Consider the following 17,430-nt stretch of genomic DNA (forward strand, 5'->3'; position numbering starts at 1 on the left):
GCCTACCCCCAGCCCCTCCCAGCCCTGCCGCGGGCCTATCCGGAACCACAGCCCAGCCCCGACTGCGGCGTGGCCGGGAGGACAGGGCTGTGCTCCCCCCGATCTCACCCCTCAACCGCTCGCAGGGCTGCGGTTCCACCCAGCCCCTGCTGCACGGAGGGTTCACGGCCCGGGGCTCGACCCCCCAACCCCTCGGGGTCCCCCCCAGCCCCGCAGCGGAGCAGCCAGGGGCCTCTACACCAGTGCTTTATTTCTCAGAGCCTCGCAGCAGCCCCGCTCCCGAGCCGGCCCCAGGGCTTCACTTCCAGCTGGGGCAGCTTCGGGGTTTTGTTTTGAGGCTGGAGCACTGAGGGGAGGGAGGCAGGGATGGCAGCTCCACGCTGCGAGGGTCCAAGGATGTGCAGGTGCAGGGGGTGCCATCCTGGGGGTGTCTTCTTGAGGGGGTCAGCGAGGGTGGGGTGCACGGTGGCCCGCTCCGGTCAGCGCAGCCCCAGGAAGAAAGCTGCAGCCAGCCCCAGGGTGAGGGAGAAGAGGGATGGGCTGCCCCACGGGGGGCTTAGGCTGCTCTGGGAGATGCTTTGATTGCTGGGGAGGGTGGTCACGGGCTTGGGGTCCTTGGCGTCCAGGTTGTCCATCTGGCCAAAGGGCTGGAAAAAAACCCAAAAGTCCGGTATCGCAGGGTTGAGACCCCTCGCCTGGCTGCCCTGGGGGCAGAAAGGAGCCGGGGGCACGCTGGGGCCCACTCTGCCCCTTCCCCAGCCGACACACCCAGCCTCCCCTCCCCCAGCAGGTTCCCCTTCACACCACACACAGAAATCCCCATTGACTGTTGGGTTCTCCCAACACAGGGAGCAAAGCCAGCTCTCTCACACAGCACTGCCCCGGTTCTAGGCAGGGGCTTTTAGAAATCTGAGGGAGGAAGCAGAAGCTGGGGGACTGTCTCTGCCCTCCAGGTGGCTGCGAGGAAGTGGCTGGGGACATGGTGGCCCATTGGCCCTACAGTGGAGGATGTGGGGTGCAGGAGTGAGGAGGAAGAGGAGGGACACCCAGCAACCCAGCACCGCGCGCTGTCGCAAGCAGGAACATTGCAGTCAGTGTGGGAAACATTAACAGGGCAGTTTCCTTCCGTCTCTGAAGACTGGCACCTTCAAAATTAAGATGTTTGTGTGAATCCCTTGTGCCTTGGCTCTGTGGGACCTCTGGATTTTTGGTCCTTTCCTGGAAATCCTGGTGTAAACAGCTGTGCATTGTGCCTGTGAACAGTGAAGTGCAGCAAAAAGCGCTGCCCTGGGCTGCTGGAAAAGGGAGACATTTCCCTCCATGAGCCAGCCCCCACACTGGTTCACACGGCTCCTCGGATCCCTCCGGAGCCAGGACAGGGCCAGGAATGGGGCCCCAACGTCCAGCTCTGTCCCCTCACCAGGGTGCTGTGAGGGTTTTTGGCTAGTTTGTCCAGCCACAGAGTGAGACTCCTGAAACATAAATGCATCCTCTGGAGCCAGCAGCAGGTCACAGCTGCATGGAGTCTTTGAGCAAAATAAGCACAGACAAATCTGGCCTCATTACCAACATGCTGTAGAAAACCCCCCACATCCCGACAGCTGTTCCAAATAGCATCGCTCTCTTCGAAAGCGCTGGCACATTCATTCCTCCCACACAACGGTCCCCACCCAGGAGAAAGCTGACATCCACCAGCGCGCCACTTGAATCAAGCCCCCATGGAGCTTCCCAGCAGGAAGGAAAATAACCTCCAGCAGGGAGAGGTGAAAGGAAACAAACTTCTCAGCTGCGTGCCCACCCAGCATCCCCACAGCTGTGGCCAGCATCTCCAGCGTATCCGCAGCCACGCTCAGCATCCCCACACCAGGCACAGGTGCCAGCAGGCAAAGGAGAGGCTGCAAGATGGGGTGGAGAGCTAAGAGCAAATGTTACAGGTAGGAGTGATGTTCTTAAGTTAAAAAACACTTTAAAAAAGGCAATATATGGCAGTATTTAGACCTTATAGACCACAGCGCAAAGCTCCTGGTAAGGCAGTCAGGGTTAAAGTGAAATAGAATATAAAAGGTTCAGGTTTCCAGCTGAAGGAACAAATTCTCCCACTGGCTGAACCCCACAGCCCCTTGACTGCCATCACACCCACAGGACAGAGGTGGCTGGACCCCCTGGCCTTGGCAGGGCCCTGTGCCACAGGGTTTCTCTTACCATGCAGAGGATGAGCAGGGTGAGCAGGAGGAGCAGGTGGGCGCGCTGGAGGGGCTGCATGGTTGGGGCTCAACTCAGGGTGTGCCGTTAACACTTCCTCATCTGCTTGCAGCAACTGCAGTCGGAAGCTTTAAGCAGAGCAGCAGCCCTGTCTCACCAATCACACCTTCCTTCCCTGCACCAGCCCCGCCACCTCAAAGGGTCACTTGAACCCAAGGCAATTCGGGGACATCGCATCCGTTGCCAGTGCTGTGAGGAAGAAGACACGGCATGGGGGATCTCCAGATGTGAACGCCACCATACAGCCCTTTCAGCCTCACTTCTCCAGAGCCATCCATCTGCATCACCCTGCACAAGAACAGCTCCTGCTCCCTGTTCCCCAACATGGCCACACAGCCAGCTCCGAGTGGGCTGCCCTGGCCACAGTCTCCAGCAAAGGCAGCAAACCCCTCACCCTGCCTTCTCCCACATCTCAAAAGCTCTGCTTCTCCCCAGGGGCTTCCTGTCCTGTGCCCCACACTCATGAAGGACTAATAGGGGTTATGGGTTAAAATCCCTCCTGGTTCACTGGGAGGGTTTGCAAATCACAGCCAGCATTTCAACAAGGGCTCTGCGTTGCACCGTGTAACAAACCTCCTTCCCTGCAACTCAGAGCAGAAGCTGGATCCAAGCTGTCCCTCTGAATTTCAGTTACATGCCTGGGGTAGTCTGATCCGGGTAATGGATCAGGGAAACACCTTTTTCTAGCCTGCCAGTATCCCCTTCCTTACAGATCTCTCAGCTCCCTCATCCCCTCAGCTGCAGCAGCAGCACACAAAAAGGATCTGGTTATTTTAAGATGGTCTGAAATCAGTAAAGCTACTGAAACGCACCAAGCATGTACACCTGTCTGTTGTCTGGTTTTGCATTAGCCAAGCGCATCACAGCACAGGCTCCTCTGCGGCAAAGCTTCACCAAATTTAGTTTTTGCACTTCATGATGTGTTGAAACTAAAGCCTCTCGGGGACAGCCAACATCCCATAAAAGGTGCTAAAAATCAGCCTGCTGAGGCCGAGTTCTCCGGAGAGTGGAGCAGCACAGCAGTGGCGAGCAGGACAGGACATAGGCAGGGAGGGCTCCCCAGACAGCAGCAAGTGCTAGGTGGAGTTCTGAGCATCAGCGAGGCAAAACAAGTGTGCAGCAGTGCCTGGGTGAGAAAACAGACAAAAGAAAGAGGTGAGGAAATCCGGAGCAGCTGTACAGTGAGTGATGCCTCAGGTCAGGCTGTGCCACAGACCATCTATGAGCTGAAGCTGAGGGTGTGCAGAGGGTGGCTGAGGGAAGAAAGCACAGCTGCGTGTGGTGCTCCGGCATCAGGTCCCGCCCCAGCACCTGGCAAAGCATCTGCAGCGACCAGAGGCTGAAGCTGCCACTGAAATCAGGAATCAAAGCTCTTAACGCCACTGTAGTAGTATTAAGCAGCAGCCACTCTGTTGCCGTGCTGGGTGCTCGGTGGCATCACCGCAAATCAAGCACATCTGTGCAGATTTCACTGTTACATTTATACACAATTACAAGGTCGTACACTACCAGTTACGACTGATTAGTTATTTGCATATAATTATAATATCTGCTGTGCCATCCTCTTCTGTCTGTTACTACACTTGCGCAGGGGAAGGGTCTTCACCTGGGCAAGGGTCTTCCTGACCTGCGGGTCTGGTTTTTAGTATTATAATGAAGGTAGTTCACTTCAGGACACCTTAAAAGTCAGTTTTGTTGCCAAGTTGGACAGCTATACATCTGCCTTGCCAATTTGTCCAATAAGTCATCCTATACACAATAGAACCTGGGTGCTCTGGTTATGGTCTGGAGAGTAAGGATTAGGGTTGTTATGGTCTATAGAATAGGGACTTTAAGCAACACAGTCTCAGATAACAAGCAGCATAGCTAACATGGAGGTTAACTCTTCAAAATCAAGATGTTCTTATAGCTAACTGTTCCACAAACAAACACAACATACAGAAAGATTCAGTAAAACTTCCAGGGGCTCTGCCCCACAGCAGCAGCGCTCCGCAGGCAGGGATGCGGGGCAAAGGGCAGGCAGGGTGCATTCTGCCTGGCTGGCGGTGGCGCAGAGCAGAGCCTGCAGCAGCCCGGGCCTCCCTGCTCCAGCGACACACCTGAGGGGCTGCCTCGGGCTTCCCCCTCCTCCAGAGGCGGCTACGGGGGGCCGCAGGCCCCGCCACGGGCCGCATCACCCACCGCGCAGGCCCGGCTGGCTTCGGGTGGCCCCCGAGGGGCCAAGCGGGGCCGCGCTGGTGCCCGGAGCCACCCGGGCAGCACCGGGGGTGGCGGCTGCCAGGGTGGCCGTGGTGGGGCCGTCGCAGTGCCCTGGGCCCGGCGCCCACCCGCGCTGCACCCTGCACCCGGCGCCCTGCCGCCATGGCCGCCGTCCCGCGGTGGAAGGCGGCGCGCTGCATGCTGGGATGTGTAGTCCTCCCGCTGCCCCGCCCTCCACGTGACCAGGGCTACGCCAATCGCAGCGGCCCTGCGTCGCCGCGGCAACCGCTGGTAAACAAGATGGCGGCGGTGGGGTAATGGCGGCGGTGGGGTGAGTGGTGCGCCAGCGGCGGGACCCCTCGCGGGCTGGGACTCCCCACACACACCGTGACGGTCCCCCCCAGCACACGGTGCCCCCAGCGCTGCCACCCACGTCGGGCCCCCCAGGGCCCACATACACGGGCACCCCCGGGTGGTACCCGGGTACCCCCGTTATTCTGAGCCCCTTTTTGCCAATGATCCTTTAAAAAAGCTGATCGCTACCGGCCACCTGGGGACCCGCAGGGCTGCACGTGATGGGACAGGCTTAGAAACAACACCAGCTGGAATAAAACTCCCCAAATTCCTTACCTGCTGCCTCCTGGCTGGCATCTCAGAGGTACTGGGGATACTGGTCAGTCACACGTCACACAGGTTCATGTCGCGTTTGTGTTTCTTCAGTTTCCAGCAGAGAAGAGTCGCTTTCTGCAGCTGCAACGGCATCGCAAGTGTTGGTGCTCTCACCCGCTGCTGCCCTGACGCAGCGGGCACCCCTGCACCTCACTCACCTGGGTCTCACCCCTTCTGCTCTCAGGCAGCTCCCACAGATTTTAACTGCTCATGGGTTTTAACTGCTACTACAAGCAGTAGTTGTGGGTGTATGAATAGCCACTCTGCCCAGAAATCAAGAATGTGTGGACCGGGAAGATGAGCTAGTGAAAAAAAAATGAACAGTTTGGGCTTTTTTTGATAGCCTTTTCAATTACATTTTTTAAAAAAATTGCACATCAAGCAAATCCTCCCACAGTTAATGAGGCTATGCTTTATTGTTACATATTATCCCCTCTTATTTTTACTAAAAGGGCAGAGCTGTCCAAGTTCATTGCCTCCACCAGTGAGGCTTTTCTCACCCTCCTACATATTTTGCAATGGTTGTAGCTCTTCCTCTCCTACATGTGTCCAAAATCAGATAAGTAACAAAAGGTTTCCATAGTCTCAGCAAGCCCTAGAGCACATTAGAGCCTCATCTATTTTTACGGTTCAATTTTAGGTCAAATTCTTCCTACTAGATCTTAGAGCAAAAACTCCCTTTCCATTCCCAGTGAAGTTTGCTGCTTCTGTTAATCCCAGAGCGTTGTGCTTTTTGCCAAAATAGCTCAATATTTCCACTTTCTGCCTCACTGTGCAGCGCAGGATGCTCTGTACTGGCATCATGGTCTCTTTCTGCAAGCCCTGTTTTGTGTTCACTCTTCCCAGCTGCTATGATTGTACCTTCCCTTGGGCCCTGGCTCATAACGAGTGCTCATGTACGTTCATTAGTCTGACAGTGCTTATGGGATTGAATGGACTGGGCCATCCTGCTTTCTCCTGCCCTGGACTGGGCCCTCTCTTTCCCTCTGCATAACTCCAGTATTTCTTGACCTGATTTTGGAATGCTGAACTGTTTTCTTTCTTACATGCTCTTTATGCGTCTTCTCAGAAGATGACAGCCTGTCTCCTAGGACAAAGAATCCAGTGCAAGGCAGTCTCCCCTCCTGCTCAAGGTGCTCACCACTGAAAAAGAATATGCAGGGTAAAGTCCATCAATGGTTAGGGGATTCTGGGCCATCACAGTTTCTCAGTGACAGCCTGGTGGACTCAGTACCCCAGGTCAGGGCTAACTCCTGTGGTCCCCCTCTTGCATACACAGCCATCTCCCTACCAGTCAGGAATTTCTACCCAGTACCTGCAAAAGGTACCCCTGTCACACCTCTGTGGCAGAACAGGAATTCCTGGGGGGGGGGGGGCCTTACGGTACGGGCAAGCCTCCAATACCAATTGCCGTTTTAGAGAGGTAACACGTATTTGTGCTTCCAGACACAGCTGGCACTGACACGGAACTCATGTCCTCCATGATGCAAAAAATCACTCTGTTGGAACAAAAAATAGAGAAACAAGCACAAGAAATGCAACTGAAGGTAAAAAATCCTGCCCCTTACTGAACCTGTTCTGTGCCTTGCTTTGACAGTTGAAGCCGCAGTAGCATTACCCCTGCTCAGACCCAGTTTGGGCTAAAACAAGTTAATCTGTAGTCTGCTCTGTTAATTACACACACAGGCCTTTGCAAAGCAGCAGTGCAATTGTATCAGTCCTTGGGGTGGGAGACTTCTTAATGACTCTCGCAAAGTAATGACCCCTTTTTTTCCCCTCCCCCCCCCCCCTTTTTTTTTAAGAGGTGGTTGCAGAGGTGCTGGTTTCTTTTTTAGATCAGCCACTTGCTGCAGGTCAGAGCACGAGCTGTGCCTGAGCAGGAAGCACAGAGGCAGGAGTCTGTGAGGTTGCCTACAGCTCTTGTGCAGACAGAGAAGGGGGAGATAGGTCAGTGTGTCCCTCACCTATCCTTGGCGCAGTGTGTTTATATCCCACCCATCATTTGAGTCTAATTAAGGTACCTGTGAGGTGATACAGCCTTTCTGAACCTTATTTTGCCTGTCTCTGGGTGGGGTGAGAGTACGTGCACCGCTGAGTCACCTAGCCAGGACTCATTGTGCAAGCTGTGCCTCAGGGTTCCAAAGGCCAAGGAACTAAACAAAGTCATTATTTGTTCTGGTCCTGAAGGACAGGAGGATTGCTGAACTTGAAGAGAAGATGAAGACTCTTCAGCAAAGAGCAGGTAAAAATTGTTGTACTCGGCACCTCGCTCCTACCTGTGGGAGAGCTACGGAACTCCTGGTACTGCAACAGAGCAGGCTTGGAGACCTCCTCTCTGAGCCATCCTTGCCCTAAAAGCCCAAGAGCCTCTTTGGTGAGTGGTATCAGTTACACAGACGCGGCACTGTTTGCCAAAGCAGATCCACGCTTTATACTTGCACCTGCTACTCAGCTTTACTGGTACAGTGCAAAACACTATTTCCTGACCTATTTTCTATGGGTTACTAGGTTTCCGTGAGCACAGACCAGCCACGCAGATACCTAAGGATGGTGAGAAGAAAAGAGAATGTTAAATAGTGCAGAGTTCAGACAGGCTGAAAGACCAGAGCTGCTCACAGCTAAGTAAAACCAAAAATCTGCTTGGAGTCTCAAACAGTACTATAGGTCCAGGCTCACTCATCCTGTAAGGCAGCCTAAATAAATTGAACCCAGCTTGGAGCAAGTGAAGGTCTTTCCCTGCCCCCATTCAGTTCCTTGGAATCCAGCAGCTCTCCAGCTGAGCCCAGACACATTTCCTACAACGGCTGAACTACCTTGTAGCACAAAGCTATGGTAAATTCTCAATTTCCTGAGCAGAGGACAAGAATATGCCTGTCAGACCACAAACATGTGTTTTGTGCCTCATCGTCCATTGTTCTGGCCATTCAGCCTAAGTTTCTGGATCCAGCTTTAGTGGACACCTGCTCATTTTTTTAATAGGTCCCTTCAGACTGCGTAAGCAAAACAGTTCTCATTGTATAATTGCGGACAGCACCCCTCACATCAGCTTCCTGCGGCATAAAACTTCACCAGTATTGTTCACAACTATCTTTTAGTCTGTCAGCACCTTCATCAAACCACTGCACGTTGCATTGTCAGGGACCAGCATGCAGAGCTCGCGTTCAGCTCCTGCGTTCTATGGGCTTGAGTTCACCAGCGGTACAGGCAGGCACAGCTGGGGCATCTGCGCTGTGTGGTATCAGCTCCTCTTTAAGACTGTACATCGGAAAAACAAGTCTTCCCTTTCAGATGTCCCTGACTCATCCACAGCAGAGGAACTGGAAATGAGGTGCCTTCAGCTGCAGAGCCAGGTCTGGGAGATGGAGGTGAGACACCTACTTCACTTGCCCTAAGCCACCTGCACCTTCAGTTTGAGATCACTGCGGTCTCAGGCTGCTTGGTCTTTTACAAGCTGCCACTTTGATCGTCACAATTCTTCACCTCACCCTGCTGAAAAGGAAAATGAGTTGAATGCAAGCTACAAGGCAGCAGGAGGGTTTTTTAAAATACACAAACATTTGTGCCTCCTGCAAGCCTGTTAATTTTGATTTCTATGACTACAATCTTGGGAGATTACTGTGTCACTATAGATATTTCAATTCTCCCTTTTGCCTACTACTACTAGAGCTGCTACTACTACCCTGCTAGTGAGTTTGTTTGCCAGAGCCAAAGAGCCCCAAGACAAACCTCCCTTTCTGCTTCCCATGGTCACAGCCGACCACACTCAGGCTTTACTTTTTGAAGCTCTGGTCTACAATGCTGACTCATACTTTCCTCTTACAGCGGTTTCTAAATGACTATGGTCTGATCTGGGTTGGAGAGAGACATGAACAACTGGAAGATTTAGAATCGTTCAAGGATGAAGAAGAGCTGCCAGCAAGGAGCCTCTGGAAGCCAGGTAAAGCACCAGCACTCCTTGCTGAAGCAGCTGTCCTAGCTCCCACTGCATGCTTAGAGAAAATACGATGCTCCCCAGAGTAGGTAAGCATCAGAGACCCAGAATTCAGGTCTTCAGAATTTGTGATCCTACGCTGAGGTCTTCACATCAGTCCACCTCAGGGTCAGAGACATTGAGCAATTTAACAGGAGCTAAGCCAGGCAGGACGTTGGTATTTTATATACCATATTTTGTAAGCTCCATCTAGGGGAAGAGGAGAGAACCTGATGGCTCAGCCATTTGGAAGGATACCCTCGCAGCAGCTGCTTCCTGAAGAGTTCGCATACCCTAAACATTTGAAGCTTGGTTGCTCTAATAACTGATGTAAAATGGGTGGAAAACCGAATCAGATGCTTTGTGTATATAGCAGCTGTAGTAACTTACCCGTGTTGTCTGACTCCATCAGAGTATTGTTTGCCTTTCCTCCCAACCACCACGTGAGTGGTTTAATTGAGACCTGATTGTGCTGTATGGGGTCCAAGCATACTTGGCAATCGCTTCTGAGGAAGTGGTAACAGAGGAAAAAAAAGTAATAATACTTGGGCTGTAGAGCCAATGCTGCTTCCTAACCACCATGCAAATATTAGCTAGCTAATCCTTCCCTCCCTTAGATACAGGAGGGGAGAAGACAGGGGAAGCTGTACAAATAATTTTAATTGTTTTCACCTCATGCTTTTTAAGGGCTATTTTCCCCGCCCTCCTTTATCAAATCATAAAAAAGCAGAACAGAAAATACCAAAGGGTTTACTTCTGCTTACATCTCCTTTTTCATTTCCTCTTCTGATTTCATTTTTCTGTCTCCTCGCAACCCTTACTGCTTCACCCTGCCACCCTCCTCAAGCACCCAAGTAAACATCCTCAGCAGCGTCCCAGCAAGAGCGAGCAAGCTGCTGGTGGCAAGCAGCAGGCAGCTGCCAGTGTTTACACTGGCATTTCTTCAGCAAGTCTGCCCTGATCCATTTATCCAATCTAGTTAATCCAACTAGTTAAGTTCCTCACTCCTTGCGTTTTACAGCACCAGATTAAGGGACAACGCAACACTTCTGGAATTACAACCAAAGACAAGCAAGCTGTGGTCTCTAAAGAGCCGGCTGCGTCTGTGGCTGCCTCTGGAGTGACATTAGCTTGTGGCAAGAGGGCTGTTTCCCTGTGGTTTTGCACACACCCATGCAAACCTGGCAACGCTGTGCCACAGCAGCGGTGTCGCACCAGGCGTAGGGTGAAAGGTGAAGCACGGAGAGGCAGCACTGACAGCCCAAAATTGTTAGGACTCAAATTCACACAGAGGGGAAAGCTGCTTAGCTGGCATCCCCTTCCCCTGTAACTCTGATCCCTCCACCACAGGTGAAGCAGTTGTTTCCAAACACCAGATTGATTTCGATTTAATCTTGGAAAACGTGAAGGATTTGAATGTGCTGGCTGGAGAAGGCATTTCTCAAATCGAGCACACGCCTGGGGGTGCTCGGCTGAGACAGCCAGAACCCCTTCCCCTCACGCTGTACCAAAATGGGATCGTGGTCAATGGACCCTTTCGGCCCTACGAGGACCCATCCGCACAGGTACGGAAAGGGCTGTAGAGGAATCGGACTCAGAGCCATCCTGCTGTCATTCACTGAGCCTCAGGAAAGGGGGTGAATAGGCCCTGTGAGCTCATCTCAGTACCCAAGGACGGTACTTTAATACCGCTTTAGAAGCAGCTACCCAGACCTCCGGCTTCTCACCTGCATTCCCGTGGTGCCTTTAAAGACTAGTATGTCTGTGTAGTAATTTTTAGAGATGGAGGTTCTGGGTCTTTTATGCAGACTTTTCTGCACAGCAATAACACTGCAAATAGGAGCAGCCCAGAAGGAACGTATCAGTCGTGAGATAAAATGAGAGCTTGTGGTTATACCTCAGACTTTCTGTTTATTTCAGCAATGCCTGCAGGATATTATGGATGGCTATTTCCCTTCAGAGTTGCAGATGCGCTACCCAGATGGCATCCCTTTGCGGGTAAGCAGTGCAAAAACCTATTCATCAGCTTTTTGGAAGAAATTGCTCTCTCACTTCCCAAGAAAATTCAGGTTTCTTTCACTAGTCTGCTGGCTACTCCCCACGGCAAATTAAGTTTGAGGTTTTGGAACACAGCATACATGCAGCTTCATTCTGTGCATGTGTGTCTCGGCGGGAGCACACCTGCTAGAGCTGTTGCAGAAACGCTCACTGGCTTCTCGTATTAGGAGGGAATGGTTTCTCTGCCACAGTGAATCTTGGCTTGGTACAAGGCTTCTAAGAGCATAGCAGACTGTAGAAGAGAAGTAGGATGTGCAGCATCTGAAGAGCTATGTAACAAAAAGGAGAAACAAAGCTCTCAAATAGCTCCCTCAGAAGAGCTTTTAAACCCAGGTTGAAAAAGTATCTCTCAAGGAGGATGTTGGGCGAGTTTATTTTGCCACAATTTTAATGGATTTGGCCATCTGAGTTTTTTTCGGGCCCTGTTTTTTGATTTCTCAGAAATGGCAAAAAGCCAAGGCCACGTTTTCAGGCCAAAACCAGGTAGAGTGCCTCAGAGGACTCTAATTAGGTCTTCAAGTGCACCTGAAACACTAGGAGGCACAACCAGAGGGGTGCACCTACCCACTGCCATGAAGAAAGCAGGGCACAACTGCGTGGGCAAGCATGAGGTCAGGACAGCCAGCGTCAGCTGGTAGGTGTACAGGGTGGTTGGAAAGTCAACTGGAAGGAGGAGGATGGTGCAAGGCTCTTGGGGGGCTGTGGCTGGCTGTAATCTGTGCATAGCTGGCCACGTCTGGAAGCCACAAGACAATAATCTGGGGTAAATACAGACACAGAGTGCATCCACCTGCGATATGGTCAGCCACTGTAAGAGGAACATGAGTGGAACGCAGACAGAAGGACTGCCCCTACTTATACAGCTTTCCCCACTGCTGGTGGCCTCAGGGTAGCACTCTGCCTCCCTCGGTTTGTTACAGCCACCCGACAGTCCCCAGTGCAGCCTCGTACTGCCAAATCCCTCCCCAACCCCAGCATGCTGCTACCACATCACTTTCCACTCAGCATTTTCAGCTGTGGAAGCAGACACAGAGGAAAGATCCGGTCCAAGCATATTTCTGACAACTCATGGAAAGGAGCTGCTGCCCAGTGCCTGTTTGAGATGGATGAACAAATACCTTGTGGTCTGGGTGGGCCATCCCACCCAAATCCCTGGGATTTGCTTTGTTAGAGAGCTTATAGGAGCTGAAAAATTGAGTTTGCACAGCTAGAGCAGCTTCCTTGGAAACTGTCTTGGTTTTGTTTGGGGTTTACAACTCTTAGTTGTCATCGCTGTCGTTTATTGTGCTCTGATGCAGTGAGAATTAGCTTGTGCAACAGTCAAGAGTTGCTTATGGCAGTTGGCCTTAATTCAACAGGTCACTGACAGAAGGGACGTGGTATTTCGGGAGAGACACCTTCCAGGGAGTTTTCCTGGCCACGGCCAAGTGGTTGGCCATTCAAAATCAAGTGAGATGCAGGAAACCATTGATATCCCAGGTAAATTCTTAAACCTGCCTCAAAAACACAGCTAACTCCCAAAAAGGAGAATCAAAACCTTACCAGGGCAGCTGGTAGGAATGTGTAGAGTCTCAGTGAGGAAAGCAACACTTCTGGGTCAGAGCCCTGTGCTTGTAGCCCCAGCGGAGCCTCAGGAGCTGGGAGCCAGGCAGCACACACGATGTCCTCTCATAATTAAATCCTCTTGAAGAATGAGACATGGACAAGCAGTAAAAGCCCAGGAGATCAGTGGGTTTCCAAAAACATGTCTGTCCTGTGCCTTTCTGAAAGGCCGAGCTCGTTCTAGCTTCACCTCCAGCAGCATCAAAGGATGCTGAGGGAACCCTGCAGATCTCAAGGGGGTAGCCTGCAAACAACCTTTGGTTCTCCTACATGCTTATTCCATAAAGGCGGACATTGTCAAGCCAGTCTGAGCTTAACTGCACCAAACGGAACAACTCCTCTTCAGATTTTCACAAGAGAAATGGGACATAAGGTCAGGGCAGAATCCTCATTTTGCTTCTAGACGCTAGCAATCTGTGTGAGCAATACCTGTCAGGGTTGGAAAGTCAGATGCAGTCAGTCGTATAGAGAGAAACTTGTGGGTTTGTGCATGCATAACTAAATAACCCGACCACATGCATGGCCCATCAGCAACGTCTTCCTGTTTATATGAAACTGTACTACTTGCTCGTTCATCTCAAGGCCACTCACAAACAGAAGCTGTGATAAATGTTTCCTTTATCCAAGTAGTAAAATATAATTGCCCGGTGCCACCACAGAAAAAGGGACACCTACAAATGCACCCTCACAAGACAAAAAATTTTCTAAGTCTGTAAAAATTGTCATAGTTTCAGGTTTTCCCGTTCACAGCAGGACTAACCAGGTTTCCACCTGCTGTGCATCCCAGGTGTGTGCTGAACAGGCTGCAGGGTTGCTCACTGGTTGATGTTGACAATCAAACATTTAGTGGGCCAGAAAGTAGGACAAGCTTCAACAGAGACGGGGAGCCAGTCTCAACCTAGCTATGGGAGGCTAGAGCTCTCCCTGTCGGCTGTTGCACTCTCATTTCACCAAACCAGCCTATTCTGGGGGAAAATTATCAAAATGTTCTTCCCTCTGCCCTGGTAGGTCCCAAAGTCTCCTTGGAGCAGTTAATCAACAAGCTTTCCAAGCCGTTGAAAAACAGAGAAGCAATCAGTGTCCAAGGCTCAGCCAAAGCAGCACAGCAGGTATGAGTGGACCCCCCCAAACACCCACAGGAGGCCAGCAGCAATTCCCTGGGCTCAGCACCCTGCACAGCACCAGCACCCCCTCCCCTCAGCCCTCTCTCAGCCCTGCACAGCCTCCTCCTCCAAGAGAGGCTCCACCAGTGCACACGTGGCACTTTGGCACCTGCTCCTGGGCTTTCCCGGCACGGGTGGCTCTCTGTGCAGAGCAGGCAGCGGTGACGTTTACCTGGTTTGGTTTTAGGGCTCTGATGGGGTGCGGAGCAGCAAAGAGATTCTTCTGGAGACACCCAGGCTGTCTGCACTGGAGAGGTACAGGCACAGCCCCCTGACCCCTGCCCTATCAGGCTCTCATCTTCCTCCTGTCGATCACTGCGGGTTTACTTCAGGGGGTTTCACTTGAGGAAATAAATGGACTTGCCCCTTTTATACCTTCGGAATAGTTAGAAAAAAAGGCCAAGTGTGGTCTTTTGGGAAGACCACTGAATTGTTTACAGGAACCCTGCCATCTTTTACAGCTCTAACAAAAGCTTTTGTTGCTCAAAATGTTACTTCCTTACTGCTGTGAAATACCTTTCCCGACAGCAAGCCAAAGCCTAAGAGTCTGAAACTACCTAAGATGATGTTTGCGGTCACGTTAAACGGGAGAATCCCTCCAGGAAACTGATGCCCAAGTGGGAGGTCACACTAACAGCACTTTTCCACTCATAGTCTTCTGGCAAGACAAGACCCAAATAGCTAATGAAAAAAAAACCCCAAGCAGATTATTTTTAATCAAAGAAGTAGGCCGAAGTACTTACCAGACAGCCCCGTTCTAAAATGAAAAAGCTAAAAAAGGTCAGCAACCCTCTTTTCAAGGCACCTTTAAGCAGGGAAAGCAAAGCAGCATTTTGGTCCATGGGCTGTTCTGCTCGGCCACAGTCAGATGGAGCCTCATTCATCTCAAGGATGAGATGGTCATTCCCAGACCTGAAACAACTCTCCCCTGTTTGGATCACCCAGGCAGCCCAAAGGCTCTGCTGTTCCGTGGAGCTCAAGGGCTCTGCCACTGGCAGAGCACTCACTCCTCAGCTGACAAGGTTTTATAACCCCCAGGGAAAAGACAGCTGAAGCTTCTGCCCCTGATATCTGCACTCTCCGCATCAAGTCTGAGAGCGGGGAGCAGACATATATTGTAAAGATGTTGTTCACGGACACCATAGGGGACCTGCGCCAACGCCTCGCCCATGCCAGGTAGGCCTAGGACTTCCCTCCTCGCTCTCCACCCAGTTCTGTAGAGCCCCAGGGAAAGTTTCTCTCCTGCTGCTGAAGGCCCTGGAGCTGCGCTTCAATCTGCTGGAGCTGAGCAGGGCTGAGGGTTACAGCCCCAGCCGCTGCTGGGTGACTTCTGCTGCTGTGGCTCCACCAGCAGAGGTGCTTTCTAGGCAGCGCTGCCGGGGTTATGCTTAGCTCAGAGCATTCAGCATCCACCTTCCAAAAAGCCGACAGCAGCAGAGAAGCCTCTTTTGTCCTCTCAAAACTACCATCTGACCCAGGCCCACCACTGCTGTCACCTCCTTCCAGATGCTCAGCAGCACTCACCCAACTATTGCCACCATTCCCAAGGCGTCAGTGCAGCCTGGAAGCCGAGCTGCAGCCTTCAGCCTAGCTGCTGGATCCGCTGTTGGATAAACACCACCCTTGGCTCAGCCAGCTCTGTATCCCAACGCATTTAACGCTGCCCAAGGGCTCACACATCCCTTTGGGGACAGTTCCAGATGGCTGTGGGGACCCCTTTGCTCTCCCCTCTTCCCACTCCTGGGAAGCCCACGATGAGCTCACTGCTGTTGGGATGCAAGAGCCTCCTTCCCCACTGCAGCTGTGCGGCCTGGAACGGCTGCTCCGTGCCTGGCTGGCTGCAGTTTGGGCGGGAAGCCCTTTTTTCTGCTCAGCTTGTGCTTGTGAAACAGTCTCTCCCTTTGCTCTTACATAACCACAGCTGGATCAACTAGAGCATCTCAGCGAAACCTTGGGGGATCCTGTGTGTAGGAAAGATTGTGCTGTTCTTTCCTAGGGGTGGAGACTCCAACTCGTATGAGATCATCAGCACCTTTCCCCAGAGGGTGTACATGGACAACTCCAGGAGCCTGCAGGAATGTGGACTGATCCCCAGTGCCTTCTTGCTGCTGCGGAGAAGAGACCCCTCCCAACACGAGGGGACAGGGCTGCAAACAGCTTAACAGCTCGCCCCAAGCGCTGCAAGAGCAAGAAGCTGCCTTGCACTGTTAGTTGTGTTAAAACCTCCCCAGCTGGGAAGAGAGGAGAGGGTTGTCTTTCCAGATTTAGTTTCACTGCGCCGTTACCCAGGACGGACGGAAGAGTTCAGAGGCAGCGGCGTGGCCTCTCCTTTCAGCACAGGGTGCCAGGCCCAGTCCTGCTGCCTCATGGGTGGCTGCCTTTCCCCGAGACAAATGGGCTCCTAACACCGGGGCACTTGTGTCAGCTCAAGCCCAAGACCTGGTTTCTCACCTCTGCTGAAGGTTACACAGGCTCATCCCCACCCAGGGAAGGCCACCAGCTTTACGCTGGGACCGGGCAGTTGTTTAGCTGGGCTCAGGGATTCTCTATAGGATGGACAAACAGCCAGGGTCAATTTGCTTTCCACACACAGCTGCTCCCCAGAGATTTCAATGCATTTATACCACGAGAGAAACAGGCTCAGTTATATGGTCCCCAGTAAAACTAAACCAAAAGGCCCTGAGCCACTGCAATGCTGGGACAGAGCCAGACTCAGCCAGGAGATCCTGCTGCTGGGTTTCCTGTACGTGAATGACTCCTTCCCTTGGACAGCCCCCAGCTCCGGCAGGGCCCCGGCTCCCAGCCCCGGCTGCCAGCCTGCCTGCCTCCCTCCCTGGCAGCCTGCTGCAGCCAGGAGCTGGATGCTGCAACAGGACACCGTGTCATTGGAGAAGAGCATAAACCCTTCGCTGCGTCTCTGCTGAACCCTGAATAAAGCATCTTCCCTGCTCTCCTGTGGGCTGGGGCTGCACTCCGCAGGCCCCTTTCCCCAACACACTCTTCCTGTTTCAGCTGGGACAAGCTCCCACTTGACTCCCAGCCGACGGCACTCCCACTTGCGAGAGGCAGCACCTTCTGGCAGGTTCCCTTTTAGCAGAGACCCTCATTAAAGGCTCCCAATAAAACCGTTTAAGTTGCAGTTTCCACTTCCATTAGATTTCAAAGGCACAGTTGCTGTGGAAGGGGGCAGGATGCCCAGAGCTTTTCCCAGAACCCTCCGACCAGAGCTGGACCCCGCAGAACTCAAATACAGGAAGCACCACCCGTGCAAACCAGCTGCTTCCCTGGGCTCCCTGTGGGCAGTGACTCAGTCCTCACAGCTCTAAGTTAGTTTCCTCCTTTTTCCACCTACGGCAGATATAGGAGCGTAGTCAGGACCCTCCCATAGGGCAGCCTTTTCCACTGCCTCTCTATACCCTGCTCTATAACCAGCCAGGTAATCTCTGTGCCAGGGGTTTTTTATCGCTCACATGTCTGGCTGAAGCTGTCCCTCCCCCAGGCTGCCTT

The 17,430-nt window shown here is 52.4% G+C and overlaps 1 protein-coding gene and 1 long non-coding RNA gene across 7 annotated transcripts; one reads left to right on the top strand and one right to left on the bottom strand.

Annotated features, from left to right (window-relative positions):
- Positions 1-232: 232 nt before the first annotated feature.
- On the bottom strand, positions 233-13,693 carry LOC114017467 (uncharacterized). 6 transcript variants are annotated; one of them, XR_008731319.1, is made up of 8 exons: positions 12,701-13,693; positions 11,282-11,427; positions 9,491-9,606; positions 6,446-6,629; positions 6,177-6,273; positions 5,092-5,211; positions 2,203-2,451; positions 233-647 (listed from the first exon to the last, which is right to left on the bottom strand). It is a non-coding gene; the product is annotated as an uncharacterized LOC114017467 (long non-coding RNA). The 6 variants fall into 6 exon arrangements; XR_008731318.1 differs by lacking the exon at positions 11,282-11,427 and having other exon boundaries at positions 6,177-6,629; positions 12,701-12,715; XR_008731320.1 differs by lacking the exons at positions 6,446-6,629; positions 9,491-9,606; positions 11,282-11,427 and having other exon boundaries at positions 12,701-12,715.
- UBXN11 (UBX domain protein 11) lies at positions 6,193-17,062 on the top strand. The gene is made up of 12 exons (XM_027813578.2): positions 6,193-6,292; positions 6,577-6,677; positions 7,318-7,372; positions 8,419-8,495; positions 8,953-9,067; positions 10,451-10,665; positions 11,021-11,098; positions 12,517-12,637; positions 13,769-13,869; positions 14,111-14,178; positions 14,962-15,099; positions 15,920-17,062. Exons 1-12 carry the CDS (start codon positions 6,286-6,288, stop codon positions 16,083-16,085), a joined length of 1,242 nt encoding a protein of 413 aa, XP_027669379.2. The 5' UTR covers positions 6,193-6,285; the 3' UTR covers positions 16,086-17,062.
- The last annotated feature ends 368 nt before the right edge of the window (positions 17,063-17,430 follow it).

This window comes from Falco cherrug, chromosome 3, assembly GCF_023634085.1.
Source record: "Falco cherrug isolate bFalChe1 chromosome 3, bFalChe1.pri, whole genome shotgun sequence".
Classification (NCBI taxonomy): Eukaryota; Metazoa; Chordata; class Aves; order Falconiformes; family Falconidae; genus Falco; species Falco cherrug.

Coding starts and splice junctions, on each gene's coding strand:
- UBXN11 (XM_027813578.2), top strand. Junction 7,373..8,418: donor GACTCTTCAGCAAAGAGCAG/GTAAAAATTGTT, acceptor CTTCCCTTTCAG/ATGTCCCTGACTCATCCACA. Junction 13,870..14,110: donor CAGCCAAAGCAGCACAGCAG/GTATGAGTGGAC, acceptor GTTTGGTTTTAG/GGCTCTGATGGGGTGCGGAG.